Source organism: Psammomys obesus, unplaced genomic scaffold, assembly GCF_907164565.1.
Source record: "Psammomys obesus unplaced genomic scaffold, mPsaObe1.curated_primary_1811, whole genome shotgun sequence".
NCBI lineage: Eukaryota > Metazoa > Chordata > Mammalia > Rodentia > Muridae > Psammomys > Psammomys obesus.
The window spans coordinates 2450470-2469513 of NW_026587216.1; the positions used below are offsets into that span (position 1 = coordinate 2450470).

General features: G+C 37.8%; 1 protein-coding gene across 3 annotated transcripts in view; it reads right to left on the reverse strand.

Moving 5' to 3' along the window:
- Nucleotides 1-19044, reverse strand: part of Gpbp1 (GC-rich promoter binding protein 1) — a 61066-nt gene that overhangs the window by 28828 nt on the left and 13194 nt on the right. For all 3 annotated transcript variants that reach the window (XM_055603398.1, XM_055603396.1, XM_055603397.1), the window contains exon 2: nt 9386-9505. In XM_055603398.1, the coding sequence (XP_055459373.1) occupies nt 9386-9448 (63 nt within the window). In that variant the 5' untranslated portion in view covers nt 9449-9505. The remainder of the gene's footprint in view (nt 1-9385; nt 9506-19044) is intronic.

Genomic DNA, 19044 nt, shown 5'->3' on the forward strand with positions numbered 1-19044 from the left:
AAAAGATTTCATGTCTTGGGGTTGGGGCAGAGTAATCAATAGAACCCGCCAACCTCTGGAATTTTAATGACCAACATAGTAAACTCAAAGCTCAGCCACTTTAGTATGATTTTCATTGTCCAAACTCTACAATCTACTACTTTTTGTTACACTTGTTTTACACTTCTTCCCCTCCCTCTTTTTACTCCCCACCTCCAAAATTTTCTTTCTTTTGAGACAGAGTATCACTGTGCACTAGAACTCACAATGGCCTCGAACTCAAAAGAGATTACCCTGCCTTTGTCGTAAACTAAGATTAAAGGTGTGAACCACAATGTCCAGCTGCCTTATTTGTTTTAACATACAATATGATTGGTGTTTGCTGTCTCAAAAACTACAGAGAAGCAGAGTGTGGTGGCTCATGCCTATAATCGCAGCACTCGGGGAGACAGAAGCAGTACAATCTCTGTGACTTAGAGGGCAGCAAAGGCTACACAGAGAAGACCTGTATAAAAAAACAACACCCCACCCCCCAAATTACAATGGGGGAAAGATCTTTTTATCCTCACTCAGGCATCTTAGCCTAGCAGCTCTTGAAACTAAAGCCAGATACCTCCATTTTCAATCCTCTGACCACAAAAAAGTAAAATCCCAGTATCCTATCAACAAATATTAATTGTTGCACACAAATAACATGTTTGATTTCAACTTGATGTCTTTCAGGTAACTAACTAAAACTGCTCTGAGCAGACAGGGTGGGGGTGTTGTCTGTTTGCATGTTTATTGTCTCTTCCATGTGGCTGTCAAACCCAATGCCTCATGCTTACTAAGTCAAGCACTGAGCTACAGCCATACCAGTAGCCACAGCCTCTAAAGATTAAAAAAAAAAAAGTTTACTCAGTGCCCTCACTACAGATGCATCACTTGAAGAACTGAGCACTCTATTATTCTTCCACACGACAAATTAATATCCTACTTATTATCCATGCTACTTTACAGTATAATGGCCTCTGTATTTATGGAGAAGATAGTCTGAATATCATGGAGAAGCCAAAGAACACTGAACTGTATAGCAATACCAAACAATTAAACACAAATCTATAATGTGATACATGTGTCTTAGCATGTGTGTTATCCAACAGAAAATTGGCATAATCAACTTTACTACTTTAAGTCATTTTTATTTCTACCTAAGGATCTCACTTAATTTAAATTTAAACTCTGTGGTTCAAGAATACAAATACTAAAAGCAGAACAGTCAACATAACTGGGTAATCTATACTTAACTATTATGGAGTATCTCAAACTTCAATATTTCTCCAAACAGGGGGCTTAACAGTTTCCAATTTATCCTAATGAAGCTGTTGGCAGGGAGAAGCAAAGGTGTATATTACTCCTCATAAACATTAGTAGTTACATGTATCTCACAGATTTCATCCCTCTCTATCTACTCAGAGATTTTGATACAGAGCCAGAGGTGGCTAAGGGCACACAAATCGGCTGCCAAGCTTGATGACCTGAAGACTGGAATTTCATCCCTGGAACACATTTGGTGGAAGTAGAGAACTAACTTCTGAAAGCCACCCTGACAGAGACAGACACAAACACATACACTCCCTCTCCCTTCTTTTCTTCAGCTCTCAATAAGTATTTTAACAAAAAAATAATAATTATACTCCATTACTTCCTCTCTCACCTTCTTCAAAATTTTCCTCAGCAATAACTTAAACTTTTCTCCCAGAGAAGATGAATGCAGAACACTACACTTTCCTTTAATCCCAGTAATAGCAACGGCAGAGGTATCTGAATTCCAAGACATCAAGGGCTAGAGAGAGACCCTGCCTCAAAAAAACAAAACAAATCTTAACTATCAAAAGCTACTACTGGATACAGGTAGCTACTGGGCACTCAACAGTTAAACTTTGTTATTGTTCAATTAAACTGGCTCATGGAAGGGTGACTACTGCAGTGACAGTGAAAAATCTGTGTTCTGTACAAATAATTATCACAGATACCATCTAAGAATGTAAAAAGAACAGTACCTAAGTATCTCTGAAGCCAAAGCCAGATGTGGTGACAAACATCTACAGTCTCAGCACTAGGGAGACCTGCTGGGGCTATGTGGTGAATATAAAACCTGCATGGATTATATAGCAAGCTCTCATATCACAAACAGAAAAAAAACCTGAAGTCAGTTAAGATTAATATCAAAACCAATTGATCAAACTGGGCAAGGTGGTGCACACGTTTAATACCAGTGCTTAGGAGGCAGAGGCACACCATCTGTGCTAAGTTGAGAAGCTAGCCTCATTGCTGAATCCAGAACAGTCACATGGACGTAGTGAGACTGTGGCTGGAGATGGCGCTGCTATATTTAAGAGCACTGGCTGCTCTTATAGAGGATCGGGGTTCAAGTCCCAGCACCCACATGATGGCTAACAACCACCTATAACAACTTCAGTTCCAAAGTATCTGGTGCCCTCTTCTGACCTCCACGGATACCAGACACGCATATGACACAACACACTCATACACAAAAAAAATTTAAGAACATATTTTTAAAAACAAGTTTATAAGCCATTATTTAGATGCAAGTGGTTGTTCAATAGTATTCACCTGGATCATGCAAGGCCTGAGGTAAAAATTTTAGCACCATCTCACACAGCCATGGGTGGCTGGGAGTGAGGGGGCACACCACGACCATGACACATGACCAGGGACCCACAACCCATGCACAGAAAGCTAAAAGATTTCTGTAATGGTGACATAACTCCCACAAGGGATAGAATAATCTAGAAATCTTAATTTACTTCCATTAATGAGTTATTTATTTCCATTAACAAATTAAATGTCTACTCACAGAGGAATTAACAAATTAAAGTGACATACTGTGTATAAATAACATAATGAAACCCACTATCTGTAACTTCACAAAAAAGTTCCTTTACCAGGGAATAGGACAGAAGCCAACCACAGAAGGCCTCTGAAAGACTATACCCAGCAGGGTATCAAAGCAGATGCTGAGACTCATGGCCAAACTTTGGGCAGAGTGCAGGAAATCTTATGAAAAAAGGGGGAGATAGAAAGAAAGAGCTGGAGGAGACAGGAGCTCCACAAGGAGAGCAACAGAACCAAAAAAAATCTGGGTCCAGTAATCTTCTGAGACTGATACTCCAACCAAAGACGATGCATGGAGATAACCTAGAACCCCTGAACAGATGTAGCCCATGGCAGCTCAGTGTCCAAGTGGGTTCTCTAGTAGTAAGGGGGAACACTGGCTATTTCTGACATAAATTCAGTGGCTGGCTCTTTGATCACCTCCCCGTGGGGGGCGGGGGAGCAGCCTTACCAGGCCACAGAGGAAGACAGTGCAGCCAGTCCTGATGAGACCTGATAGGCTAGGGTCAGATAGAAGGGGAGGAGGACTGCTCCTGTTTGTGGACTGGAGGAGGGGCATGGGAGAAGAGGGAGGGCAGGATTCAGAGAGTATTTGCATATGGAAATCATGGAAGCAACCTCTTAATCTTTCTCCCTCTTGGCCCCATCTCTACTCCAAAGGCTACATCAAACTACTGAGCCTATATTGTGCAAAACACCACCAAATATTAGGTTACTTTAAGCTGCCTTGAATTGGTAATACAAGACTCCAAGCCCATCATCAACTACACATCTCCATCACCAGAACTTCTCCACAACTTTCAAAGTTCTGGCCTCCTGCTACTGCTAGGAATATTGACAGTGGCCTTAATTACATGCTGTACTAGACAAATTAAATGTATCTGGTTTCAGCATCTATCAACCAATCAATCAGGATCTGACAAAAGTGGAACAGCTTGTAAAAATTCAGGTTCAGCCAAGAGTACACAAGGGCTGATGAGTAGGTAGTTGGGAGAGGAAATCTACAGGCGTGTGCACTACCTCCACCTGGCAAGAACAGATTTATTTTAAAAGGGAGTTGATCCCATAAACTCAGTCCAAAGGAAACATCTATCTAGGCCCTTCCCTCTGGTTGTTAACCTCCAAAAGCCTTAGGAAGCATGACAAACCAGTGCCTTTCTTAGCAGTGCCTGTCTGCTAAGTCATGAATCATATACTTGTCTCTGACCCAAGGGTCTTTATTTGCGTCTTCAGCTAACATCCCAAAACAGTAGAAAGCATGTTTACTTGCTTGCAAAAGAGACAGACTGAAAGATCTTTCAAAGTCTCCTGAAAAACTGCCAGTGTGATAAATCTAAGTAAGAAACATAAGACTGAAAAAGGAAACAGAAAGTTGGTATTGAAGAATATGGCTGTCCATATAAAAAGTTCAAGATGGACTAGGGCATAGGTTAGTGGTAGTAGAGGACTTGCTTATTAGCATTTGATAAGCCCTGAAGACAATATCTAGTCACAATAAAGAAGAAAAACACCGATACTAGCAACACCCACAAAAAAGTATGTTAATCAGAATGCTAGAAGACAGAAAACTAACATGAGATAAGATATATGACTACTAAAATCGTAATTTAAAAAAAAACACAATTTAAATACACTAAGGTACTATAATATATCTAGGGAAATATATGCAAGAATAAAAAGTAATTTAACTTTAAAGGCATTAAAGATGACATACAAGACCATATACCTCTGTATATATTTCTCCAACCTGTACTAAAAAAAGTAACTCAGAAAAACATAAAGCATGTCAACAGATAAGTCACAGAAACATAAACCCCAATGTTCCCAACAAGAAGGGAAATAGAAGTGAAGAAGTAAGAAGTACATGTTGAGTGTAGAGGTAATGTTCGTATTTCCAAAAGTAATGCAAATGAAGCAAAATATTTAGGATATGACCATGTAGGTGACTGTATGCTTAACCATTTCATTAAAACCTTCTATATAGTACTTATCAGAACATTATAACAAGACTAGGTATGTCAATTACTGACAGAGTACTTTCTTAGCACGCACAAGTTCATGGCATCAAACTCCAGAACCACCCCACCAAAGAGAAATATTTTTTTCCTTGAGTCAGATCATGTAGTGCTGGCTGTCCTGGAACTCGTTCTGTAGACCAGGTTGGTCTGGAACTCATAGATCTGCCTGCCTCTGCATCCCCAGTGCTGTGAATAAAGGCATGCACCACCATTGCCAGGCAAAAACAGGACATATCATAAAGTGAGGTATCTACAGGAACTTATGCAACTCAAATTAACACTTTAGGGGAAATTATTTTTCTTCTTCCAACCCCTTTCCCTATTTATAAATAGATCTCTATAGAACACTAGATCTAAATTAAACATTGAAAAATAGTCTTTCTGCAGCCTAAGGACTGATTTCTAAAATAGACCATATTGTAGGACACAAAGCAAGACTTAACAAATACAAGAAAATCAAAATGATTACATTCTATCTGATCAAAATAGACTAAAACTAGAAATCAACAAAACTAAAGAAAACAACAAATTCACGGAGACTGAACACTACTACCAAAGGATGAATGGCTCATTAAGAAATGTGAGAAGAAAAAAAATTAATCCCCAGAACTAAGGACTAGCTCAGTTTGTGTAGTGCCTCCCTATCCCCAGAGGTGATCCCTAGCATGCCCAAAATGGGCACAGTAACGTATGCTTCTTTACAGTCCAAGCACACAGGAGGTGGGGGGAAAGAGGCCAGAAGAAAAAGGTCATCCCCTCAACTCAAAGAGTTTTTGAGGCCAGCCTGTTTTCAAAAACAAAAATAGCCTTCCCGTTCTCAGTAAAGGTGTTTATATAAACACACCCAAAGTCTAGATGTATGTACGTATGTCCCACAAAAACACTTCAAGGAACTAAACTACCAGTCTGAATTTTGGGATGCCCTTATCCTAGTAAAAGATGCAATTATATTTTCAATACAAGCTTACAGTGGTTATATTGTTAGAAAGTATTAAAATAGCTTTACTATAACTACAGGTTTTTAATTGTGGCCATGAAAGAACAAATGACCAAGCTGACCCAGTGTAATAGACCATACTGGGAGATTAAGACAGGAAGACTGTAAATTTGAAGACAGTCTCAGATGCAAACCAAGCTAGTTTACAAAATCAAGTTGAAGCCATTCTGAAAGATACAGGGAGAGCTTGCATTTTAAAATAAACAAAGCAGTAATGATACTCTTAATAGCCATAAAAGAATATTAATAAAAATATTCAGTTTTTACCTCTAGTAGAATTTAATAGATTTGTTTTGTTCTTAATTTTCTACAATCAACATGCCTTTTGTTCCCTTTCTTGCTTTGTTCTTCCAGTGCTGACTAGAGGCCTGTCAACAAGGTACAACTCTAGCTCATCTACCATTTTTATAATTGCATTCCTGGGATCTTCTTTCTCTAATACTACTATAAGGTATAGCTGCCTGTTCACAAGAATTACTTATCTCTTTTATATTAAAGGTAATGAGACAGGCTCTCTCACTGACCTGGAACTCACCAATTACACTGACTCAGTGGGTCCAAGGGACCCAGCCACTTGTCACACTCTCCCCAATGCTGGGGTTAAGGGCACAGACCAACCTCAGTCTCCCCCCCCACACACCTCCCCACCCCTAACCCTACTTGTCTCTTTCAGTATGAGTTCAGGGGTAAAAAGTCAGGTCCTCATATTCCCATAACAAGAGTTTTTACCTAATTCATCTTATCTCCCCAGCCTAAAATATTATGGTTTTGGTGACTGTTTAAGATGGTTTCACTATCTGGCCTGGAGCAGAACTTGGTATGGAGACCATAAAGACCTCAAAATCAAGAGATTCGCCTGTCGCTAGCTCCTAAGTGCTAACATTAAAGGCATGTGTCACTACACCTTACTCAAAATGTTACTTTTATTGCAAGCCAGATCCAGCTAGGCTAAATGGGTGAAGGTGCTTGCTGCCAAGACTGAAAATCAGAGTGGGTCCTTGGAACCCCCATGGTAAGAAAGAACAACTGCACAGTTATCCTCTAATCTCCACATGCACACTGTTAAGAAAGCAAACATACACACACACACACACACACACACACACACGCACACAAACACACACAGGGCTCTTCCAGAGGACCCACACAGTAACTCACAGTCATCTGTAACAACACCACCAGGGGATGAGATACCCCTTTTCTGACTTCTATAGACACCATGAATGTGCATGGTACACAGACATGCAGACTAAATACTCATACATAAAATAAAAATTGTTTTTAAAACTTTAGCAGATTAATTCAGAAACAAATTAAACCAAGTGCTTAAAAAAAGAACAGAACCACAAAAGCCATGTACTAGTGCATAAAAGCAAGTAAAACTTGTTTTAATTAGATCTATGTAAATGCAAAAACACTAAGGCACAGATGGATGTAGTTTATATTTCGACCACATGATGGGGCTAAAATACTACATATCTCAAAAAGGTACACAGGTGCAGTTATAACATTATCACCCTTAATCCACCTATCTGTTCATCATTCCAAACAAAAACTGAGGACTATTATTATCCTGAACTAAAGAACTAAAGAATGCAATAGTAATTACTGTTTGTTCTACTTATTCAAGTCAAGATTAAAAGAGAAACCCTGTCTCAAAAGTTTCCTTGGTCACAGGTTCTTTTCACAGCAATTTACCACAGACTAAGGCAGACTTCATGACTAAGAGCTTTTTTTTCTTTTTAAGTTTCTCTTTTTTGTTTCTTTTTGTTGTTGTTTGGTGTTCTTCCCCTCCACCCCCAACAGGGTTCTCTGTAGCCTTGGCTTCCCTGGGTCAATCTGGAGTAGTCATCAATATGAATTCTTAAGTAGTATTTGAGATATTTTTGTCTTACCCTAAAGCAGTGGTTCTCAACAATCCTAATGCTGCAACCATCAGTTCTTCATGTTCTGGTGACCACCGACCATAAATTTATTTTTGTTGCTACTTCATAATTGTAATTTTGCTACTGTCATGAATTGTAATTAAATATTTTTGGAGATACAGGTTTGCCAAAGGACCCTGTAAACTGAGAGCCACTGCTCTAAAGGGACAAGTACAAGCTTGGGCTTTTTGTGATAGGAGATAAACATATATATTATATTACTAATCTCTCTCTCTGTGTGTGTGTGTGTGTGTGTGTGTGTGTGTGTGTGTGTGTATGTGTGTGTGTGTGTACAAAGAGAAACCCCTTTGAAACGGGGTTTCTCTAAGTAGCCTTGGCTCTCCTGGAACCTATCGTGGAGACCACCAGGCTGGTCCTGAACTCAAGAGATCTTTTTGTGATGTGAGATAAACATATATTATTACCTACCTACCTACCAATCGATGACCTATCTATCTACCTACCTACCTCAACAGGGTTTCTCTATGTAGCCTTGGCTGATCTGGAACTCAGTGTGTACACCATACTGGCCTTGAACTCACGGAGATCTGCCAGTCTTTGTGCCACCACTCCTAGTGCTAGTGGTTTGTTGTTTTGTTTTTTTAATAACCTCAGCTTATTTTTCATCTTAAAGATCACTAATCTTAGATTTTTGTTTGTAATTAACTACTTGTTCTCTACTGAGATTTTTGTTTTTCAAGACAAAGTTTCTCTGTGTAGCCTTGGTTTTCCTACACTCACTTTGTAGACTAGGGTGCCCTGGAACTCACAAAGATCCACCTGCTTCAGCACTCCAAAGTGCTGGGATTACATGCATGTGCCACCCCGCCTGGCTGGTTTAATTGTATGTTAACAGTCTTATGACTAACATAAAAGATAGTATCAAAAGCTATTTGGAAAGTGAAATTGCCCTGAAAAAAAAACTTGTAAGTCTTATAAACATTAATAACCCAGGGTAAGGATAGAGAATTGTTATAGTGAAGTAAATGTACAGCACTTTTCTAGAATGAGCAGATAACTTTATAGAGAAATCAGTACGCAATATATAGAAGCCCTAAATTTTTTTTCATTCCAGCATTAACTGTGCACATGTCCTTAACTCTAGAATACAATCATTTCACTTTCCCTCTGTCATTAACAAGTCAATAATTAAAATTTGTGAAACAAAAAGTAGGAATAAATTTAAAATATAACATTAATAAAATTATGATCAAATTAAATATTTGGCAAAGTACTCTGCAAAATTTATAAGGTATACCATGCATGATAAGGTACCATTATTCCTCAGCAGCAAAGCAATAAAAATTATTTTTGAAAGGTTAGACAAGAAGTTCAAAGTATCTACTGATCTGAATTAAATATATATACTCTCAACACTACAAAAATAGAAACTGTCTTCACTTTTCTCTTTATCCTGTGACTTTAACCCAGGGCGTTGTGCAGGTTAGGGAAGAACTTTTACCACTGAGCCATACCCCATCTCACTTCTACATTGTGATTACATTTGTTTACAACATGAGCAAAATACAAACAGAAAGGCACAGTGATACAAGAAAAAAAAAAAGTACCTTTGTTGATGACGGCGGAGTAGGAAAATTAAGCCAGGCTGGAGCAAAGTCATGCTGCGCCATTTAGGTCCAGTCTCTCCAACTCAGTGAAACAAGGCTTCAACACCTCATGGCAAGTCCCTGTCACATAAAAATGGAAAAAAATTAGAACTGTGGCTTCTGACCAAAGTTATCCATATGCTGTATTTCCTTTAAATTACACTTGACTGGGCATAATGGCACATGCACCCAGCACTCAAAGCCAGCCTATCTATACAGCACGTTCCAGAAACACACACACACACCCTATCTCAAAAGACAAAAAAAAAAAAAAAAAAAAAACTAAAGTACAATGATCAAATTGTAAGATTTCATTTGCAATTGCTAAATTATAATTACAGAAGGCCACTCTTTTAAAGTAAGTTCCTGAAATAGACCCCAATAGAAGTCTCCCAGCTGCATGACTTTAATCTCAGAACTCAGGAGGCAGAAGCAGGTGGATCTGAGTTCAAATACAAGACTTCTAAAGAGCAAGTTCCAGGACAGCCAGGTCTATATAGAGAACGCCCGTAAGTTTCCCATACTATAAGCTCCATATCACCAATTTAAAAGTTACTTGCTGCCTCCTCTAATTAAAAAAAAAAAAGAGAGAGAGGTATCAGCCAACTTTTCTCAACAAATCAAAACATGCTATTAATGAAGTTCCTCTACTTTCATTCCTACCCAAAAAATAATCTGAAACTAACCAATCAGTTACACTGTCTCCCTGTACCCTCTTTAAAAGATAATTTTTAAATTATCATACTTTTTCTTCTGTTTGCATCTTCAGTTCTTCTACCTACAAGGCCTACTTACGCCTAGGCCCATCTAGACATGTTCTCTATTTCATAGAAAAGGGTTTTCCAAATTTTAGAAGAGCAATTAAGGCCTGGTAAGATCTTAAAATTTATAAACTTCTCTTTTCACATAATGAAATTAAAAAGATCAGCTGGAGTGTGAAAAAGATGAATATAAGAAGCAAAAAGAATTTTTTGAGCAATTCTGGCAATTACAAAACTATGTAACTGGAAAATTTCAAACCGTACATTTAAAACTTGGGCAAATTTTTTATAAATACTTCAATAAAAATTTTTACTGACCAGATAATCAGAATTATTCCTCCTAACAGAAAACTATGAATCACATGAACTATCCATAATTTCAGGGGGAAGGGGCTGCTCATGTTCCTTGTGCTCAGGAACACCAAATGAGGGTAGTGGATACTTTAGGACTGGAGTTACAGTCAGTTCTGAGCCCTGTGGGTGCTAGAATAGAACCTGAATAGAATAGGCCTCTGAAGTACAGCAAGTGCTCTTAATCACTGCATCTCTCCGGCTCTAAGATACACTCTTATCCACCTCCCAAAAAGAATTTTAAATATAATTAACTGCCAATGTGCAGAAAACTCAAGACAACTGTAAGAACAGACAGCAGTGATATTACACACTTTTAATCACAGCAGTCAGGAGGCAGAGGCATATGAATTTGAGTTCTAATCCAGCCTGGTCAAAAGAATGAATTCCAGGACAGCCAAGGCTACAAAGAGAAACCATGTCTCAAAAAAACAAAAAGTAAAAATAAAAAGAACATTTGTAGGAAGAAAAACATGAAACTGCAAGAAAACCCTGATTAATTCCTCTAGCTTTACTTGCTTTTGGTCACTTGCTTTTTACAGCCCATTTTAGAAGACATCTAACCAAGTCACACAGTCTCATTAACTTTGCTATACATACTATCTCTGATACGCTAACCAGATGGCAACAGCTGCCTGATCAGTTTTTTAGCAACTTGAAGATAGCTTAAAAATCAATTAATGCCACTGACCTTTCACTTTGGCCTATAAAAGTGCCTGATGACTAATGATTTTTTGACATTAGAGAGAAAAAAAATCTCCATTTCCTGTACTTGGTCCATGAATAAGGTATGATTACATATATTATACACATACACACACACACACACACACACACACACACACACACACACACACACATAACCACTACTGTCATCTTACCTCCAATCACCTTTCTCTGTATCTCAAATCACCCAGACTTCCTTGAACACATAAGTACTCTTAAAAGCTGTCTTCACATCTGAGACTTAAATTACCCAAGTTTGGCCACTCTGGGAATAAAACTCCCTTGCACAAAACTCATTATTTTAATTAATAGCATAATACATACAAAACAAAATGAGCCTAATTCTGAAACAAGTAATCAGCCTTCAAAAAATAAATGTTTTTGTGTTGTATTTGGTTTTTGAGATAGTTTCACTTTATAGCACAGGTAAGGCAGGCCTCCCACTCCTGATCCGCTTGCCTCAGCTTTCCTAATGTCGAGATTCTAAACATTCAATATCAAACCAACAAAAACCTTTTAATAAGCAAAACAACCAAACACAATATACAGACCTTGTATAAATAACTACTCAGCAAACCAAGCTTTACCAAAAAAAAAAAAAAAAAAGGGTGGGGGTAAGGGAGACAGGGATAGCACAGCAAGTAAAGGCACTTGTTACCAAGCCTGATACTTCAGTTCTATAGTAATCATATCGTGGAAGAACAGAATCCAGTCCAAGATATTCTCTATATTCTCTAACACCTACCTATCCACCCACCCAAATAATTTTTAGGCTAAAAATTTTAAACTGTTAAAACAAGGAGATAAAGCTTCTTGACCCTGCCCTTAGACATATTCTTAAAATTCAACAGCAAAACCAGGACTAACAATAGGGAGAAAAAGGATATAAAATGGAATCTGAAATGAAAAGGGTCTATATCAAAAAACATTATCCAAGGGTATGGACCCATCAATAAAGAACCCTCACCTGACATGAATAATCAATGTCCCGAGTTTGTTGCTTAGAAAAAACTGAGTACACGCCATACCTGATAATATTTAGTACCCAGAATATATCAAGAACTCTTAAAATTCGTCAACAAAAACTGGGATGGCATATACCTTTAATCCCTGCACTCCAGAAGCAGAGCAGGTGGACCAAAGAGTTTGAGGCCTGCCTCCACATAAGGACTTTCAAGATAGCAAAGGCTACATAAGACCTTACCTCAAAACAAGGAAAGAAGGGAAGGAGGGAGGGAAGAAAAGAGACATGAGAAGGGAAAAGAGGAGGGGGAGGGGAAAAAAGAAAAAGAAAAAACACTTCTTAAAAATAAACAAATACGTAATTAGATATTTCTAGGTATTTCCCTTGAGAGCTACAAATGGTCAATACTCATATAAAAACACCCTCAGCATTACTAACAAAATGGTCATTAGAGAGATTTAATTCAAAACTACCATAGGTACCAGTTCACATCTACCCACTAGGATAGGTATATAATCTTTTTTAAAGCAGCAAAAACTAAGAACTGGAATTGAAGATGTTAAGAAAACTGGAAGCCTTATACGTTACTGTTATGAAGATAAAATTGTTCAACCACTATAAACTGTATTTGGCAATCCTTCAAGAAGTTTAACACATAATTGCCCTATTATCCACACCTTCATTAGGCATGCTCAAAGAATTGAAAACCATACTTAGAAATCTCTATACCAATTATTTGTAGCAGCAGTTCACAACCATCAAAATGTAGAATCATCCCAAATGTGCATAAACAGACAAAAGAATAAGCAATGGACTGATAGTCATAAACTAAATTAAATACTGATACATGACAGGAGTATAAAGTTAAAAACATGCTAACTAGCCAGGTGATGGTAGTGCACACCTTGATAATCGCAGCATTCAGGAGGCAGAGGCAGGCAGATCTTTGACTTCAAAGCCAGCCTCATCTACAGAGAGAGTTCCAGGACAACCAGAGCAACACAGAATACTGACTCTAAAAACAAAACATAATAATAAACATGCTAACTAGAAAAAGAGGTAAGCACATACACATATACATACACACACACAATCACATGACTCCAGGTACATCTCTTAAGAAACAAATATATAACAAAAGAGAAAAAGATGATCAGAAACTGAAAGAAGGATGAAATATAAAGTGCTAAGCACATAAAATTTTCTTTTAGGAATATAAGCACATTGTTTAATTTCATGTAAGTACCTCATGGATATACAACTAAATTTCAATAAAACCGTACACCTTAAATATTAATTATGTGACTTTTACCTCAGTGAAAATAAGCAACAGGAACAATGTATTTTAGCTATTCAATGAAAAACTATAAATCTAGCCATATATTCATGAGACTAACTTACCTATGCAATCTTAATTAAGTACCTCCATCCCAAAAGTTATTACAATTCTGCAGTATAACAGCCTCACAAATAACACCATGATAAACAGATTACAGCAGACATCATTAATAATAAACAATTTGGCAATGTGTGTCCCAGGACAGAAAGCAATAAACAAAACCAAGTATCTCTTATTCTACCCCAAAGATGCCTAGCTTCTATGTAAACACAAGAAAGGCAAACTTAGGCTGGCAAGATAAGATGGTGCATTGTTTCAGGGCACTTGCTGCCAACCCTGACAAACTGAGTTCAAATTCTAGAACCAACATGGTAGAAGAGTCAATTCTCAAACAAATTCTGGTCTGGAAATCAACATGACATGCAAGTTACACCCCACTCGTCCCATCAAAAAAATCTTCAAGAATATCATGTTACAAGGCTGGAGAGATGGCTCAGTGGACAAAGGTGCCTACTGTCTAGTCTGAGGAACTATGTCTAATCCCAAGGGCCCACATAGCTAAAGCAGAGAGCAGAGACCATCAGGTTGGGCTCCACTTCACATGTACCATGGCCCACACATGCACAAACAAAATAAATGAATAAAATATAGTTTAAAAACTCCAAAATGAAAATCAGGTTACAAAACTCAAGAAAATATTTATTTTTATAAACTGGTCCAGCTGTTAAGCATGTTCATTCTTTTTGACATGTATGTATGCATGTGTTCAGGCACAGGTATGTAAATACATTCACATGCATGTCAAAATCAGAAGTCTTTCTCAGCCCCTCTGAAAGTATTTACTGAGCAAGGGTATGAAGCTCAATCTCACAAATTCAGCTAGTCTACCAGATTGCTCCTGGGATCCTGTCTCTACCAATGAGATTATAGCCAAACCTGCATAACTACTAAGCAATCTGGTCTTTTCAGAATGAATGTATATGCTGGAATTCCCATTAGTAATTCTGATTATTTTATCTTTGATTGCTCCAGTTTGGCCACCTTGTCTTCAAGCTCAGATATTTTATCTTGACTCACTCTAGTCTATTCCACAAAGCTTTTTCATTGACTTACAGTATCTTTCATTATTAGCATTTCAGATTGTTTTTTTTTTTCTCTAATTTTTCTCTTAAAAAATTCCTAGGCCGGACATGCTGGCATATGCCTGTAATCCCAGCACTCCAGGAAGCACAGGCAGGCAGGCGATGTCTGTGAGTTCAAGGCCAGCTTGGCCTATCTCTGTGAGTCCAGTATATCTCTGGATAGTCAAGGATATACAGAGAAACCCCGTCTCGGAAAAGCAAACTCAAAACACCATGACCTTTAAAGCCAGGAAGAGTTTGGTTGCCAGGCATAGTGGCGCAGGTCTTTAATCCCAGTGCTAGGGAGGCAGAGACAGCCAGATCTCTGTTTGAAGCCAGCCTGGTCTACAAAGGGAGTCCAGGACAGCCAGAGCTATTACACAAAGAAATCTTGTCTCAAACAAACAAAAAAAAAAAAACAAAACAAAAAAGTTTAGTGGCAAGACAAAGAACAAGGTATTTCCCTGATACCAAACTCTGATTATAGAAACCACACCTTTACTTTTTAACAGAACATTTCTGTGCTTCACTTACAAGGAAAAAGAAAATTATAAAATTGTATCTGCTAAAGGGTTGCACAAATACCTGCACAGATGTCTCCCTTCCAAGAAAAACCATTTATTTAAGCAGGAAAAACATTATATTCGGGGAATAGGATGCTTGTAACAGTCAATTTTTAAGACTACTAGAGAGCACTACACAAAATACACTTACCATAGAAACACACATCTAAAAAAACTTTCCAGGGCTGAAAATACAGCTTAAGATGAGAATACAAGCTGAGCTAACATTTAACCTCAGTAGTACCATGCATATATACCATGAGATCTTGATTTCAACAAGCAATTAAAAAAAAAAAAAAAAGCCAAAATCTTATAAAGAACTGAGGTAGACCTAAAAAGATAATGTCTACCAACACTTAAGGGCACTTAGTACTCTTTCAGAAGACTCGGCATACAGCCTGGGCATTGAAATTACTGTCTTGTACCTCTCCAAGGCCAAGTTATTTGGGCTCGGGATCAGTTTGATGCATGCTTGGCAAACAAAATACCACCTGAGCTACATCCCCAGTCCGTACAGAAAAGACAAAAATTTAAAGTTGAACTCTCCTGTGCTTCATGTCCTTTGATAAATGACAGATACATATACATCTATGTAAATACAGATTTAGATAGATGTAGATATAGATGTATAAGATATAGGTGTATGTATCAAAAAGAGGCCATGAACTGAAAGGGGCAAGGGAGAGAGTATGATGCAGGGAAGGTTTAGAGGGAAGAACAATAAGAGGGAAAATAATGATCTATTATATTCTAAAATTTTTTTAATTAAGTACACAAAATTTATACTTACTGGGTTTCCTCACAAAATTAAAGCAGGCTAGAACTTCAACACATCAGTCTACAGGGACCTTTTGTGTTTTAAGAGTTGGTAAAAGTAAATTTTAAATTAGAATTGTACTGTACTGTACAGTGAGGACTAATTGGGACAAAATTTAAATCAAACCAACTAATTTAATGAATGGCCAACATAAACATTTGGGCTAAGCAATGTAAGATACAAGGCACAAGGGAGCAGTCAAGCCCCCTGACTTTAACAACAAGCTAAAAATTAACTGTAAAACTAAGTTGCAGCCACAGATCCTTTCAGGGAACTTTTGAGCAAACCTTTTCTCAGAAGTATTTACTATTAGAAAAGTGCCAGCAGAGGGGGAGCTGGAGAGATGGCTCAGAGAATTCCTAACAACCACGTGGTGGCTCACAACCATCTATAAGGAGATCTGATGCCCTCCTCTGGTGTGCAGACATATATGCAGGCAGAATACTGTATACATAACAAATAATCTTGAAACAAAAATGAAAAAAAGGGCCATCAGGATACAGTGACCCATGGTCTGTACTCTCATCACTCAGGAAGCTACGGCTACAGTGTTGTCACAGCTCATGGTCAGCTAGGATAGATAGCAAGACTGCCTAAGTTAAAAAAAAAAAAAAAAAAAAAAAACATAGCCAGGAATGGTGTCTCACCTGTCTGTAATCTAAGTAGGGGATTACAAACTCAAGGTATTCACTGCTCTATAGAGAACTATAGACCAACCCTAAGTATCAACACTGTAATGGCTCCAATAAAGGAAAGGATAAAATAGACAGAATCAGAATTTTAACAAGTAAATAGTCTATCCCTGAACCACAGTCAATAAATGACAGAACCTGATAAAAATAAGACCCTGGTCTTTATACATTTCAAAGGCTGCTTAAGACCAGAGTGATACACTTATAATCTCAGCACTAACTGGGGAGGCTGAGGCAGGAGGATCTCAAGCCTGAAGTTGGCTTGGCCTACATAGTAGGACCCTATCTCAAACTCAGACTCTCTCACACAGAGAGCATATGAACAAATGAAGGAACAAAAGAGGGAGGGTGGGAGGAAGGGAGAAAAACCCAATCTGTCAAATTCATCTAATAATTTACTAAAATATACAAATAAAATCTGCTACCTACTCTTAAATACTCTTAAATAACCGCTCTCCTTGAGTCCTCTTTTAGTTCATAAATAAATAAATGTCTACATTACACTACAATAGAGCCATAGTCTTGATGGCCTTTTAAAACATCTTAATGTTTATCCAAAACCTGTGAGGCCTCTTGGTAGGCTTAGTTTATCTTCAATTTGTGTTTCTTATACTTAACACTACTAGGGCTCTATAAATCTCAGATAGCTTAATTCAATAACATGAACAAAACAAAAGTGTCTTTATGGGAATGGTATGACCAAAAACAACATCCTTGGAAAACTTAAAATTACCTTATAATGTAGGATTTCACATTTTAGGGCACGATTTATAAACTAGGATCAATATTAAGTAGATGCTAATAAACTACTCTTTAAAATAAGAGTAGCCACTGTTAACATTTTCAAACTTCCATAGCCCAAGACACAAGCCTATAATACTTGAAAATACTTTTAATTAAGCAGAACATAAAACTATCTTCGAAGTCTAATGCTGAAAGACAATGGTATTTATCACTGTTTTCTCCCTGCCTTAAAAACGCCCACGTGCTGGGAGGCAGGGGAAGGCATGTGTGCGACAGCTTGTGTGTGGAAACTGAGGACTCTCCTTCACACTTTATGGAGGTTCTAGGGAACAATCTCAAGCTGCCAAGCTTGACCCATTATGCACTGAGCTGTCTCACCAGCCTTGAATCAATGTTTTGAAAGTAATTTTGCTAACTATTTACAAAAAAAATAACAGGCATAATTGTATATTCAAGAGTGACCAACACCAGAATCACAAAACCTTTAGACTTAGCCTGTTAAGCACTTTACTGAACTACAGTTATATCAAACCATAAAATACAAGCCTTAATAAATAGTCTTGTTAAAATATGTTCCCCCTCAACTCAGGCCCCTTAGGCTCCAAATAGACCATTATATTCTTAGCAAATTAAGTATTTGGAAAGATCAAAATATTTACAGTCACTTTTACTCCCCACCCGTCCCACCTTTTTTTTTCCCCTAGGGAGACATCTAGATCTACATTTAACAAAGTACCTTGTTTCTCATTCATTCAAGTAGTTTCCAACCTAATTCAGGTTCCAAAATCATTTCAGCACTCATCTAATACTTAGTAAGCCTCTAGAAGGGATCTGTAACATTCTTTCTTACATACAAATCCAAAGGAAGACCACACTAAGAAACTCCGAAAAAATAAATAATTAAAACTTCAGTCCCTACCAAACATGGCAGAGGCAGGAGGATCTCTGAGGCCAGCATGGTCTATCTAGGGAGTGAGGGGGGGAGGGAACAATAAAATAAAAAAGAATACAGAAAGAGGAGAGTACAATACAATAAGAGTACATACAATAGAGTAGTAAGAGAAAGTATCATAGCAGGTAACACCTGAGTTAAAACTGAACTAGCCAGGTGAAGGACTGCACAAAAAAAAAAGTTCCAACTGGTTGAAATATTAAAGCAGGAGGATCCCTGGAGCCCAGGAGTTCTAAATCGTCCCTCTCCCTACAAAGAAAGAAAATGGGGAGAGAAAGGGAGAAGGGGATGGAAGAGCTAATGAAAACAACTGAAGAAACATCAAGACTTTAGAACAATGGTTCTCAACTTGTGAGTTGTGATCCCTTTGGGGTGTGAACAACCCTATCATAGGGTTTGCATACCAGATATCCTGCCTATCAGACAGTTACATTATAATTCAAAACAGTAGCAAAATTACAGTTATCAAGTAGCAATAAAATAATTTTATCATTAGGGGTCACCACAACATGAGGAACTGTATTGAAGGTTTGCAACATTAGGAAGGTTGAGAACCACTTGTCTTAGCTAATAAGGAAACTGGTGTTTTC